Source organism: Schistocerca nitens, chromosome 11, assembly GCF_023898315.1.
Source record: "Schistocerca nitens isolate TAMUIC-IGC-003100 chromosome 11, iqSchNite1.1, whole genome shotgun sequence".
Classification (NCBI taxonomy): Eukaryota; Metazoa; Arthropoda; class Insecta; order Orthoptera; family Acrididae; genus Schistocerca; species Schistocerca nitens.
The window spans coordinates 120,522,454-120,538,711 of record NC_064624.1 but is presented as its reverse complement, the minus strand read 5'-3'; the positions used below and the strand labels follow the sequence as shown (position 1 = coordinate 120,538,711).

At 43.9% G+C, this 16,258-nt stretch overlaps 1 protein-coding gene across 1 annotated transcript in view; it reads left to right on the top strand.

The window, feature by feature from the left end:
- LOC126213232 (uncharacterized) overlaps window positions 1-12,009 on the top strand; it is a 121,262-nt gene extending 109,253 nt beyond the window's left edge. Inside the window, exon 2 of the mRNA XM_049940882.1 lies at window positions 11,912-12,009. Within this exon, the coding sequence (XP_049796839.1) occupies window positions 11,912-11,925 (14 nt within the window). The 3' untranslated portion in view covers window positions 11,926-12,009. The remainder of the gene's footprint in view (window positions 1-11,911) is intronic.
- The last annotated feature ends 4,249 nt before the right edge of the window (window positions 12,010-16,258 follow it).

Below are 16,258 nucleotides of genomic sequence, written 5' to 3'. Positions count from 1 at the left end.
AAAAGCAAAACGAGGATAATGGAATGTAGTCAAATTAAACCGGGTGATGCTGAGGGAATTAGATTAGGAAATGAGACACTTAAAGTAGTAAAGGAGTTTTGCTATTTAGGGAGTAAAATAACTGATGATGGTCGAAGTAGAGAGGATATAAAATGTAGACTGGCAATGGCAAGGAAATCGTTTCTGAAGAAGAGAAATTTGTTAACATCGAGTATAGATTTAAGTGTCAGGAAGTCGTTTCTGAAAGTATTTGTATGGAGTGTAGCCATGTATGGAAGTGAAACACGGACGATAACTAGTTTGGACAAGAAGAGAATAGAAGCTTTTGAAATGTGGTGCTACAGAAGAATGCTGAAGATAAGGTGGGTAGATCACGTAACTAATGAGGAGGTATTGAATAGGATTGGGGAGAAGATAAGTTTGTGGCACAACTTGACTAGAAGAAGGGATCGGTTGGTAGGACATGTTTTGAGGCATCAAAATCACAAATTTAGCGTTGGAGGGCAGCGTGGAGGGTAAAAATCGTAGAGGGAGACCAAGAGATGAATACACTAAGCAGATTCAGAAGGATGTAGGCTGCAGTAGGTACTGGGAGATGAAGAAGCTTGCAGAGGATAGAGTAGCATGGAGAGCTGCATCAAACCAGTCTCAGGACTGAAGACAACAACAACAACAACGACAACGCTACAGTTCCGGAACGGTGTCCTCAACCTGACAAACGTGCGAAACAAAGCTCTGGCGCTTTACATGCGAGCGATGATACGAAATTGGCAACAAAGAAAGCATACCATAACGTCAGCTCTGATAGAACTACTTGTTCCGCCTTCGTACGAACCCCCTATTGCGGTGGGCAATATTTCGCCTTCTCTTGCACACATTGCCTCATTTCTTGTTGATTACAGTTATGTTCGTCTGAAAGTACCTTCGACGAGAATACCCACGACTCGGGAGATCTATAGATGCTTGATGGATCACCATGGCCGCAATATAATGGAATTCAAACACCCGTCGAGAACATGGAACCACATTTGGTGTGCAGTGCATACTCCATTACTGTGAACAGCAGCGAGGTCCATGTGGTATATTCTTATAAACCGTAAACTTGTGACCAGGAGTCGATTACATACAATTCATATGGTCGATTCTCCTCTTTGCACAAACTGTGGACTGTTAGCAACGGAAGAACATGGTTTAGTGTGTGGCGCAGCGAGAGACGTCTGGATGCTGACGCGTCGAATACTGGCCTTCCTTCGGCGCACTAACTACACAGAACTCACATCGGATGTACTTTTTCTACCGGACAAGACCTTTTTTTCCCAAACAAAAGACGTATGCGGTCAATTGGAACGCTGGACATGCGACGAAATATTTGTATTCGTACGATATTAAGTCCGTGATGGATTATTGGATGTATTTACAAGAACAACACGAGCTCATACGGAGTCATACGAAATACAGGACTTACTTTTCCAATTTTTTAGGAAGTGTTTTTCACAATCCGCCCGACAGCTGGGGTGTCCCAGAACTGGGAAGACTCCTGCAGCAGAACGACTAGAGAAAGCACTGCGCGGTTCAGTTATATTGGCATATAGCACACTGAGAAGAAAATTGGCCCCTACCTGTTGGCGCCAGTTAGTACTGCATTATGTTAAAGTGAAATAAAAAAAAACCACACACACACAACGATGGTAACCACCGAAACCGCCTCAGGTAATGGTCCTTCGAATGGTCGACGCAGGAGAAATACATACCGCCCACACTGGCAGAAATGGTCAAGATTATATGGCTTTCTGCCAGGTTTATGATGCGACACCGCGTGCTGCAGGGATTGTGATGCAGATGATAACTTCATTTTCACTCCCGCCCGTGACTAGGATTGTCATTTACTTTATTCCTGTAAAAAAAAAAAAAAAAAAAAAAAAAAAAAAAAAAAAAGAGGACGGCCTTTGCGTTGATTTTATGGTTTCCAAATTGTTTTTGCTGTCTCGATACTTTTCTTATCCCTAGGACAGCACAATTGTACGAATGAAGATTGTTTGTTTACCCTGCCTTCCTGTTCAAAAAAAAAAAAAAAAAAAGCTGTTAAAAAAAGGGGGTAGCGTCAAAAAAAAGATGGATAGAGCGTCTGCCATGTAAGCAGGAGATCCCGGGTTCGAGTCCCGGCCGTGGCACACGTTTTCAGCTGTCCCCATTGATGTATATCAACAACACGTGTCGGCAGCAATGGGTTTCGATTTAATTATAATTTCATTCTAGAGAAGCTGCACGGTCATCAGTTCTTTCGCGAACAGATACAATCTTCATTTTGGGACAATTTGAGGGAATGATTGGCCACCTAGATCGCTCGACACGAATCCCGTCGAACTCTTTAAGGGACATAATGGAGAGGTTAACTCGTGCAAAAATTAGAGGCAGCAATAATGCTGCAGGGGATTTCAAACGACTTACTCAGTCCATGGCACGTCGAGCTACCGCAGTACGCCGGACAAAAGAAGGTGCGACACGATATTAGGAGGTGTGCCTTGACTTTTGGCACCTCAGTGTAAGGCCGGAAGCAGGGAACAATGGTAGCCGCGAGGACAGGAATCGTAAGGCCGCCTTGTGCAATTCATTTCAATAAACAGTACGTACACTACTGGCCATTAAAATGCTACTCCACGAAGATGCCGTACTGCAGACGCGAAATTTAACCGACAAGAAGAAGATGCTGTGATATGCAAATGATTAGCTTTTCTGAGCATTCACACAAGGTGGTGGTGGTTAGTGTTTAACGTCCCGTCGACAACGAGGTCATTAGAGACGGAGCGCAAGCTCGGGTTAGGGAAGGATTGCGAAGGAAATCGGCCGTGCCCTTTCAAAGGAACCATCCCGGCATTCGCCTGAAACGATTTAGGGAAATCACGGAAAACCTAAATCAGGATGGCCGGAGACGGGATTGAACCGTCGTCCTCCCGAATGCGAGTCCAGTGTGCTACCACTGCGCCACATCGCTCGGTTTGACACAAGGTTGGCGCCGGTGGCGACACCTACGAACTGCTAACATCAGGAAAGTTTCCAACCGATTTCTCATACACAAACAGCAGTTGACCGGCATTGCCTGGTGAAACGTTGTTGTGATGCCTCGTGTAAGGAGGAGAAATGCGTACCATAACTTTTCCGATTTTGATACAGGTCGGATTGTAGCCTATCACGATTGCGGTTTATCGTATCGCGACATTGCTGCTCGCATTGGTCGAAATCAAATGACTGTTAGCAGGATATGGATTCGGTGGGTTCAGGAGGGTAATACGGAACGCCGTGCTGGATCCCAACGGGCTCGTATCACTAGCAGTCGAGATGACAGGCATCTTATCCGCACGGCTGTAACGGATCGTGCAGCCACGTCTCGATCCCTGAGTCAACAGATGCGGACGTTTGCAAGCGAACAACCATCTGCACGAACAGTTCGACGACGTTTGCAGCAGCACGGACTATCAGCTCGGAAACCGTGGCTGCGGTTACCCTTGAAGCTGCACACAGACAGGAGCGCCTGCGATGGCGTACTCGACGACGAACCTGGGTGCACGAATGGCAAAACGTCATTTTTTTCGTATGAATCCAGGTTCTGTTTACAGCATCATGATGGTCGCATTCGTGTTTGGCGACATCGCGGTGAACGCACATTGGAAGCGTGTATTCGTCATCGCCATACAGGCGTATCATCCGAAGTGATGGTATGGGGTGCCATTGGTTACTCGTCTCGGTCACCTCTTGTTCGCATAGACGGCAATTTGAACAGTGGACGTTGCATTTCAGATGTGTTACGACCCGTGGCTCTACCCTTCATTCGATCCGGGCAAAACCCTACATTTCAGCAGGATAATGCACGACCGCATGTTGCAGGTCCTGTATGGGCCTTTCTGGATACAGAAAATGTTCGACTGCTGTCCTGGCGAGCACATTCTCCAAATCTCTCACCAAGTGAAAACGTCTGGTCAATGGTGGCCGAGCAATTGGCTCGTCACAGTACTCTTTATGAATTGTGGTATCGTGTTGAAGCTGCATGGGCAGGTGTACCTGTACACGCCAACCAAGCTCTGTTTGACTCAATGCCCAGGCGTATCAAGGCCGTTATTACGGCCAGAGGTGGTTGTTCTGGGTACTGATTTCTCAGGATCTATGCACCCAAACTGCGTGAAAATGTAATCACATGTCAGTTGTAGTATAATATATATATTTGTCCAATGAATACGCGTTTATCATCTGCATTTCCTCTTGGTGTATCAATTTTAATGGCCAGTAGTGTATTTATGCCCCTTCATTAGGTAGTGTTACTCCCCAACCGACAATATTTCGGGTTATTCATTGTGAAAGTTCTTATTATGGTTGCCGTGTACATGTTTTTATCAGGGTTGCCAAGTCAGCGGAATTTCCGCTAAATTTGACGGATTTTATAGTCGGTGGATGAAATTTTGCATTTACCGGTCAACGGATTTTTTAACGGATTTGTGGATTGATGTCTGCAACGATATTTTTCCGCTTAATTCAGTCTTTCCAATATACAATTTGAAATCATATTTAGCGTCAAACATCCTAAACTGGCAACAATATGGGTCCAGCTAACTCTTAATAATCAGATTTGGTCATAGTGTTTCCTCTGCCTCACCACAACAGAACAATCCTTTCTAGTCTTAGTTCTTTACTTTTAGCATTGCAGTTACAAGTTAGCGTGGACCGAAGTCGGTACAGTGCATAGTGTTGAATTGTTAATGTTTATGGTGCAATTAATCGCTTTGTAATCAAAAATTTTCTTTACTTTTTTATTATTGCCTCATCAAAATGTCGAAGCAAAAGGGCAAAAAACACACACCAAAAGCTTAGGAAAGAGTGGCTTAGTAACAAAGAATTGAAAGACTGGCTTCTTGAGATATCCGCCGATCCTTCTAGTGTCCTATGTCGATTTTGCCAGTGCAATTTAAATTCGCGTCTGTCGGATTTATTGAATCATTCAAAAAGCAAAAAGTATGTAAAAGCTACGGCACGCTTTTCTTCATAGGGGCAGTTGAAACTAGATGCACATGTAGTTAGGCAGTCCAATGACGTTGCTGTTGCAGAAGCTGCATTATGTTTATTTGTGGCTATCCACTCCCCAATAAGATCTGTGGAAGACCTCTGCAGCCTTTCAGAAAGGTGTTCTATAGGTGCTGACCACGACTCTCAAATGTGTTTGCATAGAAGCAAGTGTAGTGGTGTGATTGAAAACATTCTTTACCCACTCTTCAAGGCCAGTCTGGAAAAGGACACAGGAGACAGGTATTTCAGTGTACTGTTGGATGAATCTACAGATATTCTCTCTCTCTATTCGTTTAGTCGGTTCCGACTCCTCGTGACCCCATGAACCAAATCACGCCACTTTTTCCTGTCTTGCACTTCCAGGTTGGAACACATTGCTTCTGTGATGCCATCGATCCATCTCATCCTCTGACGTCCTCTTCTTCTAGTTCCTTCAATCTTCCTCAGCATTAATGTTTTTTCCAGCGAGGCATGCCTTCGCATTGTGTGTCCAAAGTAGGTCAGCTTTTGTTTTAACATTAGACCTTCCAGGGAGAAATCTGGTTTAATTTGCTCCAATATTGATCTGTTGGTTCTGTTTCCAGTCCATGGAACTCTAAGAAGTTTCCTCCAACACCACAATTCGAAGGAGTCAATTCTTCGCCGTTCAGCCTTTCTAATGGTCCAGGTCTCACATCCATACATCACAACTGGAAAGACCATAGCCCTCACAATACGGATCTTTGTTGCTAGTGTTATATCTCTGGACCTTATAACATTGTCAAGGTTTGACATCGCCTGTCTACCGAGCAACAGGCGTCTCCGGAATTCATGGCTGCAGTCGCCGTCAGCAGAGATCTGCGAACCGAGATAACTGAATGTGGTCACTACCTCCATGGTTTCTCCTGCTATATCCCACGAATTGGTAGGTGTAGTTGCCATAATTTTCGTTTTCTTCACATTCAGCTAATGGCTAAGCAGGGATGGCTACAGGACAAATGTAAGGATGTAGAGGCTTGTCTCACTAGGGGTAAGATAGATACTGCCTACAGGAAAATTAAAGAGACCTTTGGAGAGAAGAGAACCACTTGTATCAATATCAAGATCTCAGATGGCAACCCAGTTAAGCAAAGAAGGGAAGGCAGAAAGGTGGAAGGAGTATATAGAGGGTTTATACATGTACTTGAGGACAATATTATGGAAATGGAAGAGGATGTAGATGAAGATGAAATGGGAGATAAGATACTGCGTGAAGAGTTTGACAGAGCACTGAAAGACCTGAGTCGAAACAAGGCCCCGGGAGTAGACAACATTCCATTAGAACTACTGATGGCCTTGGGAGAGCCAGTCATGACAAAACTCTACCATCTGGTGAGCAAGATGACAGACATCAAGAGAATATAATAATTCCAATCCCAAAGAAAGCAGGTGTTGACAGATGTGAAAATTACCCAACTATCAGTTTAATAAGTCACAGCTGCAAAATACTAACGCGAATTCTTTACAGACGAATGGAAAAACCGGTAGAAGCGGACCTCGGGGAAGATCAGTTTGGATTCCGTAGAAATGTTGGAACACGTGAGGCAATACTAACCTTACGACTTATCTTAGAAGAAAGATTAAGAAAAGGCAAAACTACGTTTCTAGCATTTGTAGACTTAGAGAAAGCTTTTGACAACGTTAACTGGAATACTCTTTCAAATTCTGAAGGTGGCAGAGGTAAAATACAAGGAGCGAAAGGCTATTTACAAATTGTACAGAAACCAGATGACAGTTATAAGAGTCGACGGGTATGAAAGGGAAGCAGTGGTTGGGAAATGAGTGAGACAGGGTTGTAGCCTCTCCCCGATGTTATTCAATCTGTATATTGAGCAAGCAGTAAAGGAAACAAAAGAAAAATTCGGAGTAGGTACTAAAATTCATGGAGAAGAAGTAAAAAGTTTGAGGTTCGCCGATGACATTGTAATTCTGTCAGAGACAGCAAAGGACTTGGAAGAGCAGTTGAACGGAATGGACAGTGTCTTGAAAGGAGGATATAAGATGAACATCAACAAAAGCAAAACGAGGATAATGGAATGTAGTCAAATTAAATCGGGTGATGCTGAGGGGATTAGATTAGGAAATGAGACACTTAAAGTAGTAAAGGAGTTTTGCTATTTAGGGAGTAAAATAACTGATGATGGTCGAAGTAGAGAGGATATAAAATGTAGACTGGCAATGGCAAGGAAATCGTTTCTGAAGAAGAGAAATTTGTTAACATCGAGTATAGATCTAAGTGTCAGGAAGTCGTTTCTGAAAGTATTTGTATGGAGTGTAGCCATGTATGGAAGTGAAACATGGACGATAACCAGTTTGGACAAGAAGAGAATAGAAGCTTTCGAAATGTGGTGCTACAGAAGAATGCTGAAGATAAGGTGGGTAGATCACATAACTAATGAGGAGGTATTGAATAGAATTGGGGAGAGGAGAAGTTTGTGGCACAACTTGACTAGAAGAAGGGATCGGTTGGTAGGACATGTTTTGAGGCATCAAGGGATCACAAATTTAGCATTGGAGGGCAGCGTGGAGGGTAAAAATCGTAGATGGAGACCAAGAGATGAATACACTAAGCAGATTCAGAAGGATGTAGGGTGCAGTAGGTACTGGGAGATGAAGAAGCTTGCACAGGAGAGAGTAGCATGGGGAGCTGCATCAAACCAGTCTCAGGACTGAAGACCACAACAACAACAACAACACATTCAGCATAAGACCGGCCTTTTCACTTTCGTCTTTCACCTTCAGTAAGAGTGTTCTCAATTCTTCTTCACTTTCTGCGAACAGGATCGTATCATCCGCGTACCTGAGGTTGTTTACATTTATTCCAGCTATTTTAATTCCTGTTTCTCCTTCATCTAGCCTCGCATTCCTCATGACATGTTCTGCATACAGATTGAATAAGTACGGTGACAGTATGCAGCCTTGCCGGACCCCTTACTGAATCTTTATCCATTTCGTTGTTCCATACATAGTTCTCACCGTGGCTTCTTGGTCAAGGAAAGGATTTAAAATGGTTCAAATGGCTCTGAGCACTATGGGACTTAACATCTGAGGTCATCAGTCCCCTAGAACTTAGAACTACTTAAGGACATCACACACATCCATACCCGAGGCAGGATTCGAACCTGCGACCGTAGCGGTCGCGCGGTTCCAGTCTGAAGCGCCTAGAACCGCACGGCCACTGCGGCCGGCGGAAAGGATTTAAGCCACTGGCACTTCTGTATGACCTAATTTCATTCCATAACTCCGCCTTATTGTTGATTTGTTTCCATTGGACAGTGGTGAGCTTGGACCATTGAAAAATCAATTTTTGTTACTGTACTTGTCTGACAAGCCCATTTCCTTAGCCAGTGATTCTGTTGGTTCTTTTATCACTCTCAAGCATTCTCTTGGAGCAGTTAGGGATACTTCTTGAAACACTTTTACATTTTGGGACAAGCGGCGTTGCATCTCACAAGCAAGAAAATGTTCACATCTTTCCCTTATGGCATTCTCAACCTGAGATGAAATTTTATTGGAAGTATTCATAGCCTTCGACTTCATGACCTAAGTGTGTTCTTGCACTCCGTCTTCAGGCCATAAGTGGCCCATCGGGACCATCCGACTGCCGTGCCATCCTCAGCTGAGATGCAGATAGCGCCAGTAAATTGTTATCTGCGTGTGTGATGTTCTTTTCTGTGGCTCAAGGTCGTATTGTTTCCACATTCTTGGGAATGGTAGAGTTAGAGGAAGGCAACGCAGTGGAAGTAACCAGTGGTTTGAAATCTTTACTTAATGAGTACGGCTTGATCATTCACTTAATGCGCGGTTTGGGTACTGACAATGCAGCAGTTAATGGTAGGCATCAGTAATGGTGTGTATCAGAATTTGAAAAGAGAAGTTCCTCATCTTGTCTTAATTCCTCGTGTCTGCCATTCCGTGCAGCTAGCAGTATTTTCTGTCGCAGCTGAAACTTTGCCCCGGAATTTGTAATTTTTGTTGTCAGAAACGTATTCTTAGTTTCCAAGTCTTCGTCTCGTCAAATTGGCTATAGAAATTTATTCAGTGCAATAAATGACGGACCTAATCCACTGAATATAGTTCAGAAGTGCAATAAAGGTTGCATGTCTATTTTAGAAGCTATTTCTCGTGCTTTGTCTCAGTGGCCTGAACTAAAAACCCACTTTGAGATAGCAGCGCTTCATGAGAAGTGCTATGCTGCCCAAGTCCTCCATAATGAGTACAGCGTTGACGTAAACAAAATTTATCTTATTTTTCTGAATTTCATCCAAATTCTGCAGGCCAATCACGGCTCCTAAACGATGCTATTTCACTAATCAATGGGCTCGTAAGGTAAATTGATGTACCAGGGTAGAGAGGCGATCTTTAAACAGCAGATGTTCGCAAATAAAAGTCGCCAAGAATATACACCACTGGTCATTACAATTGCTACACCAAGAGGAAATGCAGATGATAAACGGGTATTCATTGGACAAATGTATTATACTAGAACTGACATGTGATTACATTTTCACTCAGTTTGGGTACATAGATCCTGAGAAATCAGTACCCAGAACAAACACCTCTGGCCTTAATAACAGCCTTGATACGCCTGGGCTTTGAGTCAAACAGAGCTCGGATGGCGAGTACAGGTACAGCTGCCCATGCAGCTTCAACACGATGCCACAGTTCATCAAGAGTAGCGACTGGTGTATTGTGACGAGCCGGTTGCTCGGCCACCATTGACCAGACGTTTTCAGTCGGTGAGAGATCTGGAGAATGTGCTGGCCAGGGCAGCGGTCGAACATTTTCTGCATCCAGAAAGGCCCGCACAGGACCTGCAACATGCGGTCGTGCATTACCCTGCTGAAATGTAGGGTTTCGAAGGGACTGAATGAAGGGTAGAGCCACGGGTCGTAACACATCTGAAATGTAACGTCCACTGTTCAAAGAGCCGTCAATGAGAACAAGAGGTGACCAAGACGTGTAACCGATGGCACGCCATACCATCACGCCGGGTGATACGCCAGGCCAGTATGACGATGCCGAATACACGGTTTCAATGTCCGTTCACCACGATGTCGCCAAACACGGATGCGACCAAGAAGATGCTATAAACAGAACGTGGATTCATGCGAAAAGATGACTTTTTGCCATTCGTGCACCCAGGTTCGTCGTCGAGTACACCATCGCAGGCCCTCCTGTCTGTGATGCAGCGTCAAGGGTAACCGCAGCCGTGGTCTCCGAGCTGATAGTCCGTGCTGCTGCAAACGTCGTCGAACTGTTCGTGGAAATGGTTGTTGTCTTGCAAACGTCCCCATCTGCTGACTCAGGGATCGACACGTTGCTGCAAGATCCGTTACAGCCGTGCGGATAAGATGCCTGTCATCTCGACTGCTAGTGATACGAGGCCGTCGGGATCCAGCATAGCTTTCCGTATTACCCTCCTGAACCCACCGATTCCATATTCTGCTAACAGTCATTGGATCTCGACCAACGCGAGCAGCAGTGTCGCGATAAGATAAATCGCAATCGCGACAGGCTACAATCCGACCTTTACCAAAGTCGAAAACGTGATGGTACGCATTTCTCCTCCTTACACGTGGCATCATAACAACGTTTCACCAGGCAACGCCGGTCAACTGCTGTTTGTGTATGAGAAATCAGTCCGAAACTTTCGTCAAGTCAGCACGTTGTAGGTGTCGCCACCGGCGCCAACCTCGTGTGAATGCTCTGAAAAGCTGATCATTTGCGTATCACAGCATCTTCTTCCTGTCGGTTAAATTTCGCGTCTGTAGCACGTCATGTTCGTGGTGTAGCAATTTTAATGGCCAGTAGTGTCACTATGGCAGTCGGCAGTGGAACTGGGACGAGCGGCCACGCGAAGAAGGACGAGTCCTGCCGAGCGAGAACGAGACCGAACGGGACCGAGGCTGGAACGACACCGGCCGACGTGCCGTTGGGGGAACGAGATCGACCGTTTCCCGTTCCCGGGAACTATTAAGTAGGAAGCCGCGACCGAAGTGACCTATGAAAGACTTTTCCTTAGAATTCGTTCCTCGCTCTTACCGTTAATCTTGGTCAACCGTTCCTTTCCACCCGTTAGTTCGCAAACGACCCATCTCTAATTTGTGTATCATTGCCCTTTTACCAATTGATGTTTAATGTTTTGTTTATTTTATTGTAGGTTCGCCTACTGCTAATGTTGTTAAATTTAAACAGATGTGTAACACAAATAGCTTAAGGGGCTCCGGAAAGGCTAAAAATCATGAAAAGTTCAATTTTTACTTTTTTGCGTTTTCTGAATCTGCAGACTATTACCTTTTAATAGATATATAATTTATTCAATTCCGAAGACTACAACTATTTTTAAATTTTTTTTGAAATGTGTTCTACATGGGCGTGACCCACTGTGGCGCTGTTAAACTGCTGTCAAATGGTGTTATTATGCAACATTATGCAATATTATGCAATAATGGAGGTGATAAAACCTATTTTCAGAGACTTAGCAGCACCTGAACTGTTGAAAAAGTGTAATCACGGATAAACTCAAAACCCCAATGAAAGTGTAAATAGTGTTATATGGTCGAGAATCCCCAAGACTGTATTTGTTGGAATAGAAACACTTCACTTTGGTGTGTATGATGCTATTGCTACTTTCAATGATGGCAACATTGTAAGGTGCAAGGTATTAAGAAATATGGGAATGAAGATAGGTTCTAACATGGTACGAGCGATGCTTGCTTTAGACAAGGAACGCCTTCGGGCTGCAGACAGGGCTGTAAAGAGTCTAGAAATACAAGCAAGAGTAAACAGGAGGAGGAACAAGAGGAAGCTGGAGGAGGAGATAATCCATCCTATGGACCTGGAATGCACTAAAAAGTTAATCCAATCTTTGTCGCTCGATTCCCAAAACTTTTATTTTCTCATACTAATTACATGTTTTCTAAGGATCTTCCAAACATATTTGTTTCAAACTTTCAGTAAATGTTACACAGTACCTCCTGCATAATTTAACACAGCCTTTTTCCAAAAAACTGTATATTTTTGAATATATAAATAAAAAATTGCAAAAAAAATGTTGTGAATTTTCATTACAATTGAAAAAAAAATCATCTTTAATAACTGAAATAAAATTTTGTAAAATCCCTGTGTTAAGTTGTAGCCCATATTCCAATAAATAATCTGTAAAAAGTTCAACTTTGTAGTGGACTGTTAAGGCAGCCAGTCCACAGTGAAGTAGCCGAAAGGGCACGCGTCAACTCACGCCATCTGGCGTTAAGTCTGGAACAAGATTCGTAATGAATGTGATAAAGAAAAGAACGTAGCTACTAGAACACTTACCTTTTATATCGTCCTTTGGTATACAGCATTCTTGATGATGCAAGTGAGACTATCTTGAGATACATGCAATGGTACAAATGGCGCCTTGCTAGGTCGTAGCCATTAACTTAGCTGAAAGCTATTCTAACTGTCTCTCGGCAAATGAGAGAAACGCTTCGTCAGTGTAGTCGCTAGCAACGTCGTCGTACAACTGGGGCGAGTGCTCGTACGTCTCTCTAGACCTGCCGTGTGGTGGCGCTCGGTCTGCGATCACACAGTGGCGACACGCGGGTCCGACATGTACTAATGGACCGCGGCCGATTTAAGCTACCACCTAGCAAGTGTGGTGTCTGGCGGTGACACCACAAACTTCCTACCTCAAATACTTTGTGAGGAAAGATGTAATTTATAAGCGTTATTTTAACATTGCAAGTATAGGGCGTTCTGGAGCCCCTTAATGGGCTCTGAAAAGAACTGTTTCTGCTACTTAGTTGATACGTCACTGCCAGGAGAACCTGTGGATGGTCTGGCTGCCTGTAATCACTGTTGCTCAATTAGCACCAGCCAGGAGGCATGGGTAGGGTATTTAAACCTGCGGACGTGAGCGACGCAGATGTGCGCCCGCATAACATTTTCTCAGGTGCTAAACTTCCAAGTGGATTCGACCTACCACGCAAGACCTGGACTACTCTCACCAGAATCCGTACCGGCCATGGCCGATGCAGGCATGCTCTCTTTAAGTGGAAGAAGCTGACTGATCCACCCTGTTGTAGGGAAGCAGCCTACTCACGCCATAGTAAATTCACATCAGTCTTTCCATTGTGTGCCAGCTAGTCTGCTGTAACTAGCTCTGACGTCATAAATGTTGCGCAATACTTTTAAAATCAAATAGATAACCTGAAACGGTTCTAGCATGTCAGGAGTAATACTAAATTAATATGTGTTGAATATCAGTTCGATAACATTAACCATTTTCGAAATTTTGACGTTTTTCTGTAAAAATGGTTCAAATGGCTCTGAGCCCTATGGGACTCAACTGCTGAGGTCATTAGTCCCCTAGAACTTAGAACTAGTTAAACCTAAATAACCTAAGGACATCACAAACATCCATGCCCGAGGCAGGATTCGAACCTGCGACCGCAGCAGTCTTGCGGTTCCAGACTGCAGCGCCTTTAACCGCACGGCCACTTCGGCCGGCTTCTGTAAAAATCATTGGTGCAACAGAAAAGAGCTAGAGAATTAAAAATTTATAATTAGATTCCTTTTTCATAATTATTTAATAGAAACAGTCTTCTGGATCTCACAATTTAAGATTTTAGTTGAAATTCAATATTTTATGGTTTTTGTCTTAAAAAATTAAGGAAGCAAGATAGATTAAGTAGGCTAATAAATAAGGCTAGGATGTTTATATTTAAGTAGAATGGAGGTCCGCTATAACCATAAGGATGTGAAAAGTTTCATTTGAATACCTATAAAACTATAGCGATAGCGTATCTCCAAAGGGCCAGTTCAGAGCTCGTCTACTGCGTGCAGTGTAATTAAATTAATTCTCTCGCCCAAAATATTTAACTTAGCCACGTCAAACTTTTATTATGATTACTTACCTGCGTGTTGAATGCACATTTAAATTGAGAGCTTCATCGGCCATCAGCAAAAGAAGCTATGATTTATTCGGTAACCTAAAGTGGTGCATTACTAGTCCAGCGGCTAGTCGGGAGAGCCGATTTGATCAGGCGTTCCCTTAGCCGTCCGCACCGCGGCTTTATATATAAGAACGCTGCGCGAAGAAGGAGGGCCCCAGTTCTCTCCAGACGCTGAATAACACACCATCTGTGTCGGGAGTCGCGTCGCGTCGGTATCATTGTTACAAACAGCCTCGGATGCCGTATTAAGTTACTCGAGATACGCGTAACCATGAAATCATTTTCGAGTGAAGTGTTAATTCTGGGTTGACTTTAATTATCGATCTTCAGTTTGCGTATTGTCGTATTTTCACGTGCCGCCGCGGGACAGACATTCTACCATTATTTAGCGTGGCATTTGATGAACATTATCATCAAATTATGGCGAGCATTCATTTAAATATTTAACTTGGACAGTTATAGTGGCATCAGCGCATTAGACTCTGAACTGTTCTGTTAGTTAGATTGTGTGCATTCTTTTGTTTCCATCTGTGACTTTCAGAATACAGAACGTTTTTTTTTTTCAAGACCGTTTTTGATTATAAATCCCGGACAATCTCCTAATTCCTCAGAGCTATAAGCTGTAACTATAAGCGTATTCTCAGATGAAGTGGGCACTAGGAATTCTAATTACAGGCTTCACGTTTTGCTAATCACTTTCTGGTAGCCAATATTGTAGTTAGAGAGCCAGTGTTGAGAACGGCGAAAGACAGCATAAATAACATTCTAAATAATGGGAAATGCAGTGTTCTCCATTCAAACAAACATTTATGCAACAGTAAATAATAATTCCACCCGCCGCCCCACACTGTGACTGCAGGGTTTCATACCAGACTGTTCACCACATTGATTGTGTGTTCCATGCGGCTTTTCGCGGATGATGCTGTAGTATACAGAGGAGTCGCAGCATTAGAAAACTGCAGCGAAATGCAGGAAGATCTGCAGCGGATAGGCACTTGGTGCAGGGAGTGGAAAGTGACCCTTAACATAGACAAACGTAATGTATTGCGAATACATAGAAAGAAGGATCCTTTATTGTATGATTATATGATAGCGGAACAAATACTGGTAGCAGTTACTTCTGTAAAATATCTGGGAGTATGCGTGCGGAACGATTTGAAGTGGAATGATCATATAACATTAATTGTTGGTAAGGCGGGTATCAGGTTGAGATTCATTGGGAGAGTGCTTAGAAAATGTAGTCCATCAACAAAGGAGGTGGCTTACAAAACACTCGTTCGACCTATACGTGAGTATTGCTCATCAGTGTGGGATCCGTACCAGTTCGGGTTGACAGAGGAGATAAGAGAAGATCCAAAGAAGAGCGGCGCGTTTCGCCACAGGGTTATTTGGTAAGCGTGATAGCGTTACGGAGATGTTTAGCAAACTCGAGTGGCAGACTCTGCAAGAGAGGCGCTCTGCATCGCGGTGTAGCTCGCTGTCCAGGTTTGGAGAGGGTGCGTTTCTAGATGAGGTATCGAATATATTGCTTCCCCCTACTTATACCTCCCGAGGAGATCACAAATGTAAAATTAGAGAGATTAGAGCGCGCACGGAGGCTTTCCGGCAGTCGTTCTTCCCGCGAACCGTACGCGACTGGAACAGGAAAGGGACGTAATGGCTAAAATGGTTCAAATGGCTCTGAGCACTATGGGACTCAACTGCTGTGGTCATGTCCCCTAGAACTTAGAACTACTTAAACCTAACTAACCTAAGGACAGCACACAACACCCAGCCATCACGAGGCAGAGAAAATCCCTGACCCAGCCGGGAATCGAACCCGGGAACCCGGGCGTGGGAAGCGAGAACGCTACCGCACGTCCACGAGATGCGGAGGGACGTAATGACAGTGGCACGTAAAGTGCTCTCCGCCACACACTGTTGGCTGGCTTGCGGAGTATAAATGTTGATGTAGTTTGTCAGTGAATGCAGGATTCGAGCCTATCACGGTGCCGAAGAGGACTTCCTGCTAGCAACTGCAGATGCAGTGCGCTGGATTGAAGGACTGGATATTCAGTCGTAAAGCTGAACTTAAGTTTCTTGTGTGGCAATATGTACATATGTATATGTAATTTAATTTTATGGTATGTCTGTATTAGCCATACGCTAAATAAACGAAATGTGGGCACAAACTGAATGTGCTGGAGTAAACCACAGAACGAAAAACTTTATTTGTGATATCTGCAATGATATAGGATTGATGTATT